At 33.5% G+C, this 17,164-nt stretch overlaps 1 protein-coding gene across 1 annotated transcript in view; it reads left to right on the top strand.

Annotated features, from left to right (window-relative positions):
* The window catches only part of ninaC (STKc_myosinIII_N_like and MYSc_Myo21 domain-containing protein ninaC), a 386,065-nt gene that overhangs the window by 225,031 nt on the left and 143,870 nt on the right, over positions 1–17,164 (top strand). The window contains exons 16-17 of the mRNA XM_089097735.1: positions 11,227–11,486; positions 16,283–16,560. Of these exons, the coding sequence (XP_088953861.1) occupies positions 11,227–11,486; positions 16,283–16,560 (538 nt within the window). The remainder of the gene's footprint in view (positions 1–11,226; positions 11,487–16,282; positions 16,561–17,164) is intronic.

Genomic DNA, 17,164 nt, shown 5'->3' with positions numbered 1-17,164 from the left:
CAGAATTCAGTCAAGGGATTTTTTGGAAATTGTAGCTTTAAGTTTGAATCATTCAAAAGCTCAGCAAATTCCTCTTGAGCTTTAAGTGGCATGAGATCAATCTCAGCTAAATGAATACAAAACTGATTTTCAATCCAAGCTACCTTTTTGAAATCACTATTAATATAAAACATGTACGGAACTGGGATTCTAGCGCTTTTAAATGATCTAAAATAATTTTTGCAATAAACTATCCTTCCAAATTTTAATCTCTTTAATAAAACTTTCAGTTTTATCACTACAAGTAAATATATAGAAATTTTTTCCTTGCAGAGACAAGTTGAGATCGTTTAATTTTGCGAAGATATCCGACAAATAACAGAGCTTGGATAGCCATAAGTCGTTTTGAAGAAAAGCAGCAAGTTCACATTTTCGTTCGGTTAAGAATATTTCAGTTCCGTCTTTTAATAATAATAATCTTCTTAAACTTTGACCTCTTGACAACCATCTTACTTCTGCATGTAATAATAAAGTTGTATAGACGGAATCAATATCCTTACAAAGATTTGAAAATAAGTGACTATTAAGGGCATGGCTCTTAATAAAATTTATAATCTTAACAGCATTCTGAAGTCCATCGTTCAATCATGAGGCTTATTTTTTTGCTGCAAGGGCCTCTAAATGAATAAGGCAGTGAGTAAAAGTTATAGGGTCATAATGAGTAGCCTGAAAAAAAATCATTTAAAAGCAATGTTTTTGCCCGTCATCGCTCTTGCACCATCTCTGCATATTCCACAGCTATTTTTCCATTCTAGGCCTTCAGTCTTTAAAAATTCATCAACTTGACAATATATATATTTTCCTGAATTATGTTATAGATATTTGACTATGATATTTAAATATTTGACTTTAACATGACCGATAGATTAGGAAGGCCTGATCTAGGCATTCAAAATTCATGAAAGTCCATTGGTAAAAAAAAATGTGAAATAGACCCATGCTGTGTATTGTTATTAATCCAGAGTTTTATGCTCATGTTGGTGTCCTCAATTCTTACTAGGAACGTTTTGTTCCTGATATTACAGTTAAACCTGAATTACTGCACAGAAGGCTCTCAAACTCAGCTTGAGTCAATATTTCTACACAAATTTGCGTAGTTTGGTTCTTTCAGTTATCAGTTTTTTGTTTGTTGTTTCTTTTCTCTTTCTTCCTCCGTTTATACTTGTTTTTTCTCTTTCCTTCCTTTTATATTTTTTATGACTTACTCTATAACAGTTTCAATGTGTTTTTTATTTCGATTTGCATTTTGATTTACCTGTGTTTATTTTATGTGTTATTCCACATATTATTCTGTTTCTGAGTGTGGGTGAAAAATAAATAATAATACGCCCTAAATCATAATGTCCTATTATGGTCCTGCTTGCCAACTTTTAGTTATATACTTTTTATGATTTACTCTATAACAGTTTCAATGTGTTTTTTATTTCGATTTGCATTTTTCATTTACGTGTGTCTATTTTATTTGTTATTCCATATATTATTCTGTTTCTGAGTGTGGGTGAAAAATAAATAATAATACGCCTTAAATCATATTGTCCTATTATGGTCATGCTTGCCAACTTTTAGTTATATATTTTTTATGACTCACTCTATAACAGTTTCAATGTGTTTTTTATTTCGATTTGCATTTTTAATTTACGTGTGTTTATTTTATGTGTTATTCCACGTATTATTCTGTTGCTGAGTGTGGGTGAAAAATAAATAATAATACACCATAAATCATAATGTCCTATTATGGTCATGCTTGCCGCCTTTTAGTTGGCCTGTGGCTTTCTAAATCTTTCTCACCTTGTGGTTGAAACTTGTTTACTTTTGTATACGTTAAGCCTTCATTTCGTATCCTGGTACAACATTCTGTAGCATAATTGTTTGGCTTACCACAATAATGAGAAATGAAGCTTTTTTTATTCCGCCTATTCTGATTTGAAGCTTGCTGTACTTATCTAGGTCTATACCTGTTCCTATATATTTTAGACATATCCTTGTTTGCACCGATATTCTCTGTGGGATGAGGTGAGAGATGTCCATAATACTTGAATTTTCAAGCCATTAAAGACCTGAAACCACTGGACTGGTCGTCAGAATCCGTGAAAGATGGATCTCGGCCCTTTTTGTGGCCCCTAACTCTATGACTCGGATCTGCAAATCTTGGGCGCTGTTTCTCTTTTTTCTATTGACACCATTTCGATTTCTTGTGACATTTATTTACATCTGGTACAAATTTTTTCACTGCTTCATCAATTTGGATTTCTCTTTTACCAGAGCAATAGCTGTCCCGAGATTACCAGGTTTTTGTGACAGTATTAACATAACAAGTTTTTTAATAACACCTGTGTAAATGCGTGCAATTGTACTTCTCTTATGGTTTCATCAGCTCTGCTTTATCCCACCTGCAAACATACAGAGCTGCAAATTTTATCGGCTTAGTCACGAATTAAATAAAAAAAACAAGTTTTTTTTAACTGAAAGTAAGGAACGACGTTAAAACTTAAAACGAACAGAAATTATTCCGTATATGAAGGGGGCTGTCCCCTCCTCAACGCCTCGCTCTTTACGCTAAAGTTTTTTTATTGTTTAAAAAAATAGAGTTGTGAGAAAGTCAAACTTTAGCGTAAAGAGCGAGGCGTTGAGGAGGGGACAGCCCCCTTCATATACGGAATAATTTCTGTTCGTTTTAAGTTTTAACGTCGTTCCTTACTTTCAGTTAAAAAAACTTGTTTTTTTTATTTAATTTTTGAACGTTTTTGAATTAATGCAGGTTTTGATTTTGGCTCACCGTACATGAATAATTAAAACAAAATTTGCATATTTTATTTGGTTAAATGGCTTTCTCGAAACTTGTTTAATTTTATTTACGAACGTTTTTATTAGTAATAAATATACGTAACTTAGAATTAACTTACGTAACGAACTTCTATATTCATAAATTTTTAACACGTATATTAGAGGGTTCGCCCCCTAGTCAATACCCTGCTCTTTAAACTATGTTCGAATTTTTTCCAGTTCTTTAAAAATGACCTCTTAATCACAATCAGTTGATCAGTTGAAAAACTTGTTTTTTTTTATTTAATTCCTGATCTTTTTCTTTAATAATGCTGGGAAATCCGGCGCCCCCGTCATAGCAATGTCCCTGCCCCCATGAAAACTACCTTCATGGAAAGATCCTTCCATATAGCCCCCGACCCTCTCCGTCCCCCACCTACCAGAAAAAATCTCCTCTGAAAAAGTCTGTATGCTTCCCAATAACCAATACTATATGTTAACATTGAGTAAAGTTCATAACTTTCAGCCCTCCCCCTGGGGACTTTGGGGGATCAAGTCATCCTAAAAGACATTTTTATCATATTTTCGACCATGCTGAACAAAAGGGCTATCTCAAAATTTTGATTAGGTGACTTTGGGAAAAAATGAGCGTGGGATGGGGCCTAGTTGCCCTCCATTTTTTTTGGTCAGTTAAAAAGGGCACTAGAACTTTTAATTTCCATTCCAATGAGCCCTCCCAAGATATTCTAGTACCACTGGGTCGATACAATCACCCCTGGGGAAAAAAAACAACAACAAACAAACAAACAAACAAACAAATAAACACGCATCCGTGATCTTTCTTCTGGCAAAAAATGGAAAATTCCACATTTTTGTAGATAGGAGCTTGAAACCTCTACAGTAGGGTTCTCTGATACGCTGAATATGATGGTGTGATTTTCATTAAGGTTCTATAACTTTTAGGGGTCTTTCCCCTTTTTTCGAAAATCAGCCAAATTTTCTCAGGCACGTAACTTTTGATGGGTACGATTAAACTTAATGAAACTTATATATTTGAAATCAGAATTAAAATATGATTCTTTTGATGTATCTATTGGTATCAAAATCCCGTTTTTTAGAGTTTCGGTTACCATTGAGCCGGGTCGCTCCTTACTTACAGTTCGTTACCACGAACTGTTTGATACTCGTGGATTGATTCGATGAATTGTAACGCGCTTCCCCTTAACCTGGCTGACAAACATTTTTCCTTAATCTTAAGGTTAGATGTTCAGTCAAATCACTTAAAAGTTTTGATTTCTCAATAATTTCATCCACATAGTTGGTTCCTGTATACTCCAGTATAATTTTCGCTATTTCAAGAACCACTCTAAGGGACTTTAGTTTTAATTCTTGTTCAAGTAACGCCATTTTGATCTAACTAAGAACTTGCTTGTCCTCTGGACTCAGTTTCTTTACTGCCACCAGTTGTTGTGAGGTAAACTAGCTGTTAGCAGTTTTCGTAATGCGATATGTGCCCCGGTCTTTCAGGAGTGATCCCGTGATCCCAAACTTGGCCGTGAGATCCCTTCCTCAGAAGATAGCAAGGTCAAGTCGGATAGGTAGAGTGAGGCAAATATCCTGCAGAGTCTTAGAGAGACAGAACTAGTTCCCTTCTTGATTATATTCATTGGTACAATGACCGCAAATGAAAATATGACTCATCTAAGGGTATGGAGGCAAACAAAATCAACAAATAAGCAATAAATATCAGATTATAAATTAATCATATTAAATAAAACTTCCGCTCAAAACAATGCAGTCTTTCCAAAATTTGATAAAAGTAGCTTATGGTTAGGAAGTGATAAAGTGTGTTTTAGTTTTAGATTTGTTATTTATATTTTACCCCAAAACCTATAATCTCTTGGCTCTGAAGTCCCTGTTTTACCACAATCTATTCGAAGTTTTGTCTCTATCTTTCTTCGTCTGAAAATCTTCCTCTGTTTTTTGTATCAGATGCAAATGTTTGGTTTTAAAGTACTAAAAAGGACTATTGACTTGTTTCGAAGGACTAATGGGCTATTGGCTATTAGATATACCAAATTCTGTTCATTACACTTGACGTATATAGGTCGTTTTTCAGGCCAGATAATTTTAGGGTACAAATTAAAAAAGATTGTGGAGCCGTTTTCTAGAAAATTTTGACGCATAAATAATATTTAGTGCATTCACAGTTGCTCATTTAAAGACATGGCTCTCTACTTTTCTTGGAAAAGATTCAAGGAGGAAAGGTTTTTTAAATTAATTTCTGTTTTTTTTAAGGATTTATTATTGGATAATACAATGAACATGTCTCCAATTCTTCACACTTTCGACTAAGGAATAAAAATATCCGATTCCAGTTTTATTAGTTTTCATAAGTATATTTTGGTTTATTACATTCCCTGGTAGTGTCAACTAAATACTATTAGCCGTTTCAGAGACATTGGAGACACACCCTTTCTGAAAACCAGGATGCATATAGTGTCTTTTGATTGAGTCTAACATCCCCTTCAACATGCTGTGAAAGTTTCAACTTAATACTCTTGGTTGTTGCTGAGATATTGCACTCAAGCTTGATGTAAATAAAATATTTTGATTCAGCCCAACATCCCCTAAAGTTTCGACTAAATAACATCAGCCGATTATTAGATATTGCATGTATTCCTTTTTGACAACCAGGATGCACGTAGTTTTGTTTTGATCAAGTTCAACATTGGCTAAATACCCTTAACTGTTTCTGACACATTGTAAACATTCAATTTTGACAACCAGAATGTACTTAGTATCTTCTGATTTAGTTCACCATGCCAATAAAAACTCCACCAACTAATTTCCTGTGATTTTTAACTTACTAGTATCAGCCGTTCCAAATATACTACACCTACGCCCATTTGTTTCTGGGATATACATTGTGTCCTTAAGGTAAAAATTCCATTCAAAATTTCTCCGAATGTTCCGACTTGATAACATTCTCTAACTGTTCTTGAAACATTTAAGATACAATATTTTGACAACCTGGATGCATTAAACTTTTAACTTAATACTTGTAGCTGTTTCTGAGATCAGTATAGATATCCCCAGGATATCTTTTCCTTAATTTTTCCCGAAATTTTCCACTTTGTAACCATAGTCATTTGTGATATACATCAGATAAGCCCTTTTGACAATCTGGATGACAATCTGGATGTCATTTTGACAAGCAGGATGTGGTCAAACTCTTTTAATTTAGTTTAATAGTTGTAGTTGTAATAGTAGAGCTTTCAGCAGCATTTACAGTCACAGGACCACTTCTGCTGTTAATACTACTGCGGTTATAACTGCGAGTAGTTGCGATTGCCATAATCAATGAGTCTGACTGTAACTGCTTGCGACTGCAAATACTAATGCAACTTGACTGCTACCCCCTCGAATTGTGACTGGGGCTGCGATAACTTGTAACTGCGATAGTGAGAATTTTTACTACGAGCGTAACAAGTTGTGACTAAAACTGCTACTACTTGTGATTGTGACTTCTACTATTAGCAGTGTTACTGCTACTGTGATTGCATTAGCCCATAAATTTTTCCATGCCTTTTACTTTATCTGTTCGAAGTCATTCACAATCATGTTTAAAAAATCCCGTGACGTTATAGATACATAAACTACTTTCTCAGCTTTTCCCGTTATGCTTTTGCTTTAAGTGTTTTGTTGCATGATTAGAATAAAACCAGTTTATTTTCTAATACCTATGCCTTGTGAAATGCCTAAATTACGCATTGGTATGATTATTATTTTATTCCTTAGGTTCTTGTCATACGCTGACAAATATGCAGTTTATGATGAATTTAGAAAATCTGGCGTGAATTCAATCCCTTCTTCCTTTTATCCTTTACATATTATATATATAAAGATAATATTTATATATATATATATATATATATAATTTACAAAGAGCCATGCCCTTAATAGTCACTTATTTTCAAATCTTTGTAAGGATAAGGATATATATATATATATATATATATATATATATATATATATATATATATATATATATATATATATATATATATATATATATATATATATATATATATATAATTTATATATATATATATATAAAGATAATATTTTTCAAAAGGAGCCAGGGAATTGAACTTTAGGATACAGTAGTGGTGACCGTGAAGCTTTCCATTACAGTATTTTGTGCCAGCGAATATTTCCACTCCGATAAAGGGGTGCAGCACCATTTCTGTGACAATATCTGGTGGCAGCAACTAAAGAACCTATCAGTAACACTGATAGTAAAAGAATTCGTGATTTCCAAAAAGACCATTCAATTTAGCCTAAACAGTAGTCTATTGTGAGTACATATAAAAAATTGCGGGAAAAAGACGGAATAAATTAAAAATTATGAAAATCTGAATGGGTGTTTCCTAATTAGAATAAAATAAAATTTTACTATTTAATATATCACACAACTACAGGTGGATTTAGCCTTGAATGAATAGGCTATAAAAATATTACGAAAATCCTAATGATCGTTGCCTAGTTGAACTATAATAAAAAAATATGTAAAGGATAAAAACGGGCTAAAACATAAAAAGAACGGGCTAAAACAGCCCGTTCCTTATTACATTGTAATTTATGAAACATCTAAATTACAAAATAGCCGTATTATTCTTCAGTTTGAAGTCATACTTTCGCTCTCAATGTGATTTTGCTGTTTCTTGTTCCGCGTCTCCGAGCCATTTGGCATGTTGCGTCGTTTTACACGTGTCATAGATACTAAAAACCAATTTTTTCTTCCTGTTTTCCCTTCATATGTTCAAACACACGAAAACTTACACGTCCCTTAATTCAAATTGGAATTTACTTAGTCTTCTAACTGCAGATTTTTTTTTGTGCAATATTTTCGTTCACAATTCAATGTGATTTTTGCTACCTCTTGTTCCTAGCCTTTTCCTTTATTTCTTCGGATTAATTTGTCATCCTTTATAATTTTGCATGCATCATAGATATTAGAAACGATATGACCACCTCTAGGAAAAAATGATGTAATTTTTGCATCAAAGAATCATCCATTTTATGTGATTTGTTTTCTTCTTGGACTCGTTGTAATTCTCACTGCTGCCTTCTAACCGCAGATTTTCCACGCCCACCATTTCCCCAAACACATCCAATCAAAATTTTGAGATAGCCATTTTGTTTAACGTAGATCTGGAAATTAAGATCTGGAAATTATATCTTAGAATAGGACACTCCCCCCCACAACCATCAAGGCAAGGGTTGTAAGTTATGCCCTTGGGACATATAAGGTTTTTACAGAAAAGGTAGTCATAAGATCTTCAAACACGGCTCATTCGATTGGAAATTGAAAGACACACTCCTCATGGCAAGGGTTGTAAGTTATGCCCTGGGGGCAAATAAGATTTTACAGGAATAATCGTCATAAAAACTTCAAAAGGGGTTCATTCGATTGGAAATCGAAAGGGATAGTATCCTTTTTAATAGTCGAAAGTGATTGGAGGGCAACTAACCACCCTCTAACACCCACGATTTCCACAAACATATAGAATTAAATTTTTGAGATAGCCATTTCTTTCAACGTAATTGAAAGTTCTGGAAATTGGGTCTTTGAGGATGATAACCCCCTCAGAGCCCTCAGGGAAAGGGTTGCAAGTCATGCCCTTCGGGCATATAAGGTATTTATAGAAAGCGTTTTATTAGAAACTTCAAAAATGGCTCATTCGATTGGAAATTGAAAGGTCTAGTGTCCTTTTCAATAGTAGAAATTGATTGGAGGGCAACTAACCCTCTCTCAAATCCATCGTTTCCAAAAACACATCCAATCAAAATATTAAAATAGCCATTTTTTCAACGTAGTTGAAATTTCTGGAAATTAGGTCTTTAAGGATGATAACCCCCTCGGAGCCCTCAGGGCAAGGGTTGTAAGTTATGCCCTGGGGGCATACGAGATGTTTTAAAGAAAGGATTATCGTAGAAACTTTAAAAAGGGCTCATTTGATTGAAAATTGAAAAAGTTAGGGTCCTTTTTAATAGTAGAAAGTGATTAGACGGCAACTAACCCCCTCTCACGCCCACCATTTCCATAAAAACATCCAATGAACATTTTGAGATAGCCATTTTTCAATGTCGTTGAAAGTTCTGGAATTTAGGTCTTTAAGGATGATCTGCCCCTCAGAGCCCTCAGGGCAAGGGTTGCAAGTTATGCTCTGGGGACATATAAGGTTTTTATAGACAGCGTTGTCGTAGAAACTTCAAAAAGGGCAAATTTGATGGGAAATTGAAAGAACTAGTGCCCTTTTTAATAATCGAAAGTGACCCCTATCTTTCTAAAAGCTAGAATATAATTTGTACTTTACTAAAAAATTCTTTTAAATTTTTTACTTTTATAACCTTAAGAAATCAAAAATTAGCTAAGACTTTAAGAAATAAATACCAGCATATGTATATTAAACTGACAACGCAAATTCATTTGAATTTTTTTCTGTAAAGTACAAATTATATTCTGGCTTTAGAAAGCATAAGGATTTAGAACCCTATTCATGTTAATTTCTGCCCGTTTTGAGTTTGACTGTGTTGTTTATTTTAATTTCTGTTTGTTTTGGGTTTGACTTATTTATTGATACCTTTTGAGGTAATTGTATGCTTGGTAGATTATTTGATTCTATTTTTCTTCATTTTTGGTTTAATGGAGTTCCTTACTTTTTTTTAAAAACGTTTTTTTGTGGAAAATTTTTTTTTTAACTAATTACTGTAAATGACGTAAAAGTAATACATCAATGCATCTTACATTTTATGAGATATTTTCTTCTGGATTTTGTTTCCTGATTACGACTCTCAGTGCTGCTTCTCTTCTAACCTCAGAATTCATTTACCATTCAATGTGTTCGTTGTGATGCTGGTTGTCACATGTGTCTTAGCCAAAGATCTCGTTTGCGCTTGACTTTCGTGCATCATTACCTCCGACTTTGGAATGTTGTTTTGCCTGGACTATTTGTAGCCTAATATCTAAAAGACGTATCGAAATAACCATCGTTTTATTCTTTAGTTCCAAGTCATAGGGGGGGGGGCGAATCAGCAATTCCAGTTGAATTGAAAAATTATGTCGTGAATTAAATTGTTCCTTCCAGCTTATCCTTAACTGATCGTGATTATAACGGTAGCTACAACTTAGTAAGAGACGAACACGTCCCTTAGTAATAAAAAGTCAAAAATCCTCTAAAAATGGTGTCAGATCGAAACACAAAGGCCACTATTGAAGCCGCCTTGGTCGAAACCCTCATAAAAAATACTCACAGTCCCTAAATTGAACAACAAGGAAATCAAACCGGCTTGAAAACAAGGAAAGTGGGTGCAACCACGATATTCTGAATCAGAATCATCTTTTTTTTCGTTTTTTCTTTACTGTTAGTGGCACACTTGAACATCATAGAGAGCTGTTCTAATGTCTTATTTAAAATTAAATTGCTACATCTACGTGCTTTTGTAATTAAAAACAATAAAATTTAAAATAAAATAAATTGTCTACGAAAAACTGCATTTTCGTATGCAAGATGACAAATAACGTCATAATTTTAGACTATAAACATAAATGACATAAAAAGTAAAATCTATTTAATGATTATAACGACGTCAGCACCAACAGTATTTAACGACGTCATTCCATAGGTGTTAAATAGACTAAGATTATTGCATAGAATGCAATACTATTTTTAGGTTTTTAACAACAATTCTACCTTTTGAATTCAAACTAGAAAAATACCTGACAATTTTAAAATAATTTTTTTTCAGTTCTAATTACAAAATTTCTAAAGTGATTATGTAAAATGCAAAAATATTTATAGTGACCTATCAGCAATTCTACTTTTTGAATCGAGACAATAAATATACCAAACACTTTTTAAATAAACATCATTTTATTTTAGTTCTCTTTTAGAATCTCTAAAGCTATTGTGTAAACTTCAAAATATATATAGTGTCTTATTAAGAATTCTACTTTTTAAATTTAAACTGTAACAATATCTGAAAGCTTTTATAAGTTTTATTTTATTTTAGTGTTTAAGATATATCAAAGAACGAACAATAGCCGATTGTAACTGCGATATTAAAACAAGCCATTAAATATATAGTGATTTAACAAACAAATATCTTTCAACAAGATAATATAAACAACTTTTGCAGTATCTTTAGATCTTTTAATCTGTCGCAATTGTCGAATATATCCTCAGCAAACTGATTTTTTGTAACTGATAAAAACGGTTATATTTATACTTACGATCCATATCATATATTTATGCTTTATCCTTGATGTTTTTCTTATATTGATTATGTTTTTTTTTAGATTTTTTTTGGAATAAAATTATCGGGACTGAACCTATTTCACAATTTCTTTCCTTTTAGGAAGTTTGAATCAGTTTCTCCGGTGTAAATACCTTGAGGTAAAAAGTGACACCGAATTTACAGTCGCGCATTACACAGGCAAAGTAACTTATACAACCGATGATTTTATCGTCAAGAACAGGGACTTTATACCTCAGGAAATTATTGAACTCCTCAGGTTATCTGGGAATGTTATTATTTCTACAGTTTTTAAAACTAAGGTAACCAAAACAGGACATGTTACAACTGCAATCACGTCCCAGGAAAAGACATTGATCAGAGTAAGTGTTTTTCTTTTTATTTTAAATATTGATTATTTTTTGGTTTAAAAGGTATATGCTAAGAAAAATCCAATCAGGTTTTTGATGTTATCATACAAAATTGCATTAGAAACAATTTTTCTGTATTCTTGTGTATTATCTCTATCCTTTTTATTAGCTCTTGACTTTTTTCGTCTGAATATTTTTCGCATTATTTATTTATTTACCGAAAAAAATATTTACATCAAACATAACGACATAATACAAACTTAGTTAAATATTGTAAACATTTATATGAGCTCATTAAATTAAAGTATTACCAAACAAGCAACTTATATGCTCATTAGACTAATTTTGAACCTACTCTCGCACCCAGGCCTCTGAGGCCTCTAAGATCAAATAGAAGTAAGACTTTTAGATAGTCTACGTATAGGAAGATTTTGCATTCAAATCAAAGTAATCCCTAGTGCTAGAATCTTAACTGTAGATACTGAGAAAAGCTCGAACTGCATTTATCTGTTAGTTTAAATTTAACTTACTTCCTTTGATGTTGAAGTAACTACTCATGTTGCTATCTACCTCGACCTGAACCAGTCGACGCATTGACTGGATCCCTCCCTGGAAAATACTTCCCCCCCTTTCGGAAAATCACCCCGAAGAATTCCCCCTGGATAATTTCTGATGTTCATTAGAAGGGAAATGAAAGTTCAAGTCACCTGTTAGTCAGAGGCAATGCTATTGCTTTGTCTATAGTAAATAGCCATAAGGGTTACACAGAATACACCTCATACACAGAATAATTTCTGGTTGTTTTAAGTTTTAATGCTACTCCTTACTTTCTGTTGAAAAAATGTGTGTTTTTTTTATTTTATTTTTGATCGGTTTTCTTATAATGCCCAGGCTTAACCAAGATGATATGATGTATTTATTTTGTAGTTAGAGAGGGAGGCAGTTGCCTCAAAGTGTGCGTCTTAATGCCAAAACCCCCCAACTCTCACTGAGTCTTCAGATAAACACTGAGTCAGTTCTAAGGGAGTGACGTGGAAGGGTGGAAGTAGAAATTGATACAAATCGAATATAAATCCGTATGGCTGTATCCAGGATTTTTGTTTGGTGTCTTTCAAGTTTTTTTTTTTGTGTTTTTTTTTAATTTAATATCTGATCGATTTTCTTATAATACCCAGGATTAACCAAGATGATATGATGTATTTTTTGTAGTTAGACAGGGAGGCAGATGCCTCAAAGGGTGCATTTTAATTCCAAAACCTCCCAACTCTCACTTTGTCTTCAGATAAACACTGAGTCAGTTCTAAGGGAGTGACGTGGAAGGGTGGAAGTAGAAATTGATATGAATCGAATGTAAACCCGCATGGCTGTATCCAGGATTTTTGTTTAGTGTCTTTCAAGTTTTGTTTTTTTCAAAAAAATGCATGTTTTTTTTTATTTTATTAAGTTTAATTTTTTTTTCTTAACCAAGATGATATGATGTATTGTTTTGTAGTTAGAGAGGAAGGCAGATGCCTCAAAGCGTGCATTTTAATACGAAAACCTCCAAGCTCTCACTGAGTCTTCAGATAGAAACTGAGTCAGTTCTAAAGGAGTGACGTGGAAGGGTGGAAGTAGAAATTGATATAAATCGAATATAAATCCGCATGGATGTATCAAGGATTTTTGTTTGGTGTCTTTCAGGTTTTGTTTTTTTTTCAACAAAATGTGTGTTTTTTTTATTCAATATCTGATCGATTTTATTATAATGCCCAGGCTTAACTAAGATGATATGCTGTATTTTTTTTGTAGTTAGAGAGGGAGACAGATGCCTCAAAGGGTGCATTTTAATGCTAAATCCTCCCAACTCTCACTGAGTCTTTAGATAAACACTGAGTCAGTTCTAAGGGAGCAGCCTGGAAGGGTGGAAGTAGAAACTGATATAAATCGTATATAAATCCGCATGGATTTATATCAAGGATTTTTTTTGGTGTCTTTCAAGTTTTGTTTTTTTCAACTAAACGTGTTTTTTTTTTAATTTAAATTCTGATCGATTTTCTTGTAATGCCCAGGCTTAACCAAGAGGATATGGTGTATTTTTTGTAGTTAGAAAGGGAGGCAGATGCCTCAAAGGGTGCATTTTAATTCCAAATCCTCCCAACTCTCACTTTGTCTTCAGATAAACACTGAGTCAGTTCTAAGGGAGTGACGTGGAAGAGTGGAAGTAGAAATTGATATAAATCGAACTTAAATCCCATTGGCTGTATCCAGGATTTTTTTTGGTGTTTTTCAAGTTTGTTTTTTTTAATAAAAAATAAACTTTAAAAAATGCATCAAATAATGTTTTATTATGCATTTTTATTACGCTTTTAAAAGTCAAACAAATATTTCTGGGGAGGGGGAACGGTTCAAAAATCCTGATTATCCCTCTTGATTTCTGGGAATATTTCTAGTCTACACAGTTATTATGAAAGTAAAGAGTAATATTAAATCCCAAAATGAGCAAATTAACTTCCCTAGAGAATGGGACTACTCCGTCCTTGTCTCCAACCTCCTTCTGATGGTCGTAAAAACTTTAGAGGGTGTTTATTCAATCAGAAATAGAGAGTTCTAGTCTGTTTTTTTTTTTTTTTAATCACAAATAATTGGAGAGTTTCTGTTTAGCCACGGTCTGAAAGTCTTTATTTCTAATTCGTCACTTTGATTACTTTTTATTTCTAGTTCATTTATTTGTTCTGTTTTTCAATCTATTTGTATTTTTTTTTTTTGCATAATTGAAGCATAACTTTTATTTTCTGAAAGTCAACCGGTTATGAAAATGTCACACCGAGGGGTTTTGGATAAGAAAACTATTAAAATCCGGCTATGACTCAGTGAATTGATCTCTACTTGGATTAAATTAAATAAAAACTAAGTTTTTTCGACTGAAAACAAGGAGCAACATTAAAACTTAAAACGAAAAGAAATTATTACACATATGAGAGGGTGGCCCCCTCCTCAACACCTGGCTCTTAACGCTAAAGTTTTTTTTAGCACATTTAACAAAACTTCTTTTTATTATAATTAAAAGACCATTGTGTTTCAGGACTCGTTCTTAAACAATTGGGACAAAAGTCCAATTTGAGCGTAAGGAGCGAGGTGTTGTGGAGGGGGTCACCCCCCTCCTATGCACAATAATTTCTGCTTGTTTCAAGTTTAAATGTTGATCCTTACTTTCAGTTAAAAAAAAACCATTTTGTCTTATTTGATTTGTGATCGTTTTTTAAATAATACCAAAAAAAATCTTACCTCCACGGAAAAATCCTATCTCCACACGAAAGGATCTTCTGGATGATTCAAACTTAGCGAAAATGTACGCCGGACATTTAACATCTTCGCGCATATAAATGAGTCGGTAAAGAGAAAGTAATAAAAATAAAAATGATTTTATATAGAATTCTTGGAAATTCCTTAAACGTAAAATTTCCCCTGAAAATTTCACCCCCTAGAAACCCGTGGAGAGTCTCCCAGGATAAAATTCCTCCCCCAACAGCCACAAAAATTATGCATACCTCCCAATAACAAATACTATTTGTAAACAATGGGCAAATTTTATAACTTAAAGACCTTTCCCCAGGGGCTGTAGGGGGTCATCTTGTCTCCAACGGCATTGTTATTGGGAATTCAACTATTCTGAACAAAATGGCAGACTCAAAATTCTGAACTGAAGATTTTGGGAGAAAAAAGAGCATAAGAGGGCCCAGTTACCCTGCAATCTTTTTGGTCACTTAAAAAGGAGAACAGTACCCTTTAATTTCTGTTCGAATTAACCCTCTCTTGATATTCAAGAACCATTGGGTCGATACGATCACCCCTCGAAAAAACCCAAATAAAAACGTATTTGTGAACTTCCTACTGGTAAAAAGAATACAAAATTCCACATTTTTGCAGATAGAAGCTTGAAGACTCAACAGTAGGGTTTTCTGATACGCTGAATCTGATTTTATAACTGGTATTAAGATTCTTTGTTTTTAGGGATGTTTCCCCCCTTTTTTGAAAATCAGGCAAATTTTCTCAGGCTCGTAGCCTTTGATGGGTCGAATCAGACTAATAGAATCTTATATATTCGGAAGTAGCCAAATATGCCGAATATTTGATATTTCTTTTGATATTTAAACTTCGTTTTTTATAGTTTCGATTACTATTGAGCCACGTTACTCCTTACTTACAGTTCGTTACGATGAAATATTTAAAACACGGGCCTCTGAGTTCAATCCCATTCGCCAGGCAGCATGGGTTTGCTTGAAGGTTGTGCATTAGTGTTTCCAAATAATCAAACAACAAGAAGAAGTCGATGAAAACAGCTAGCAACTGCCAGTAAAGAAATGCGACAACATCACTGAGAAGACTAGGATGTAAAAACAGCTCAATTAAACATCATACCACCACAGCACCACTTAGACATATTTTGTCTATGAAGAAAAGAAGCAGGGCTATTTTAGCAACAAGCAAAGACAGTAGAGTTATATTAAACATTTATAGAAATGCACTGGAAAAGTAATGCAATTTAAAGGGTATCTCGTTGGTATTTCGGTGTTTTGGGTTTATATTGATATCACTATTGTCAAAGGTTCATTTTGATACTCTTGTCTAAATGTATTTTCCCCTTGTTCTAGAACATGCATTGAAAATATAGCTTGAAACAAGTATCCTAACTGTAATATAGCTGTTTTTCGAAGCTACAAACTGACACGCTTTTATCAGCTTCATCAATGTACAACTATTATTTAGTTATATTGAGAAATAATATTTAAAAATAAATGAAAACTTAATTGCATAAAACACCATTTCAGCGCTTCAACACAGTATCGAAAGGTAAATTTTCTCAAGCCCGCCAGCTTCTAACTCAAAATCAAGTTCTTCGTCATTCTCTTATTGAGATGCTACAGCGTCTCGTCTCTGGTAGCTGTCACTATGTTCGGTGCATTCGTCCTAATTCTAAGGCATCTCCTGATCTCTTCGACCGGGAAATGGTTCTTCACCAAATCAAAGCAATGGGATTTCTAGACACAATAAAGCTTCGACAACGTGGATTTTCATGTCGTATCAATTTTAAGGAATTTCTCAGAAGGTATGAACATTTTATTATTCTTTAAGCCCTCAAACAAGATGACTCAAAGAACACCATACCTACCCCATGTTACACCTTTTCACAATGACCGAATAAACTATGTACTAGGTGAAGAGTTTGTTGGATCGAAGGTTTTGCCCTGTGATTGCTTAAATTTTAGATTGCTTCACCCAAAAACAAAAGTGGGTATCTCCCGCTTCTTTCGAAAATGAACTCAAAGTTGGAAATAATTTATTAATTGTAAGTTTTTCCACTGGTTGCATTTGAAGGGGTTTATTTTCTCCTTAGGTACTTAAGAAACCACCATTAATGGGGCAAAGGATGTGTCAGTGCCTCTAGTTCAATAACTAACCAAATTAAATTTATGTAAATAAAACCTTTTTCATTTCGCAGAAAGTCTTTTGTTTTGTAGGTGTCAAACAAGGTGGTATAGTATCTTACATACAAATATAATACAAATAAACTTTGGTAATCATCACCGATTCCTCAATTGAATCACTCGGAAACCACACGAGACTAAAACCCTATCTCAAATGTAAATATAAGAAATAGTGTTTGGTTGTCAGGCTCCGCTTTATCTAACATTGTGTGTTGTGCAAAATTA

The sequence above is a fragment of the Artemia sp. Qi Xiang Cuo genome, chromosome 12 (genome assembly GCF_049724085.1).
Source record: "Artemia sp. Qi Xiang Cuo chromosome 12, ASM4972408v1, whole genome shotgun sequence".
NCBI lineage: Eukaryota > Metazoa > Arthropoda > Branchiopoda > Anostraca > Artemiidae > Artemia > Artemia sp. Qi Xiang Cuo.
The sequence above is the reverse complement of the archived record's forward strand: the minus strand, read 5'-3'. Positions and strand labels throughout refer to the sequence as shown.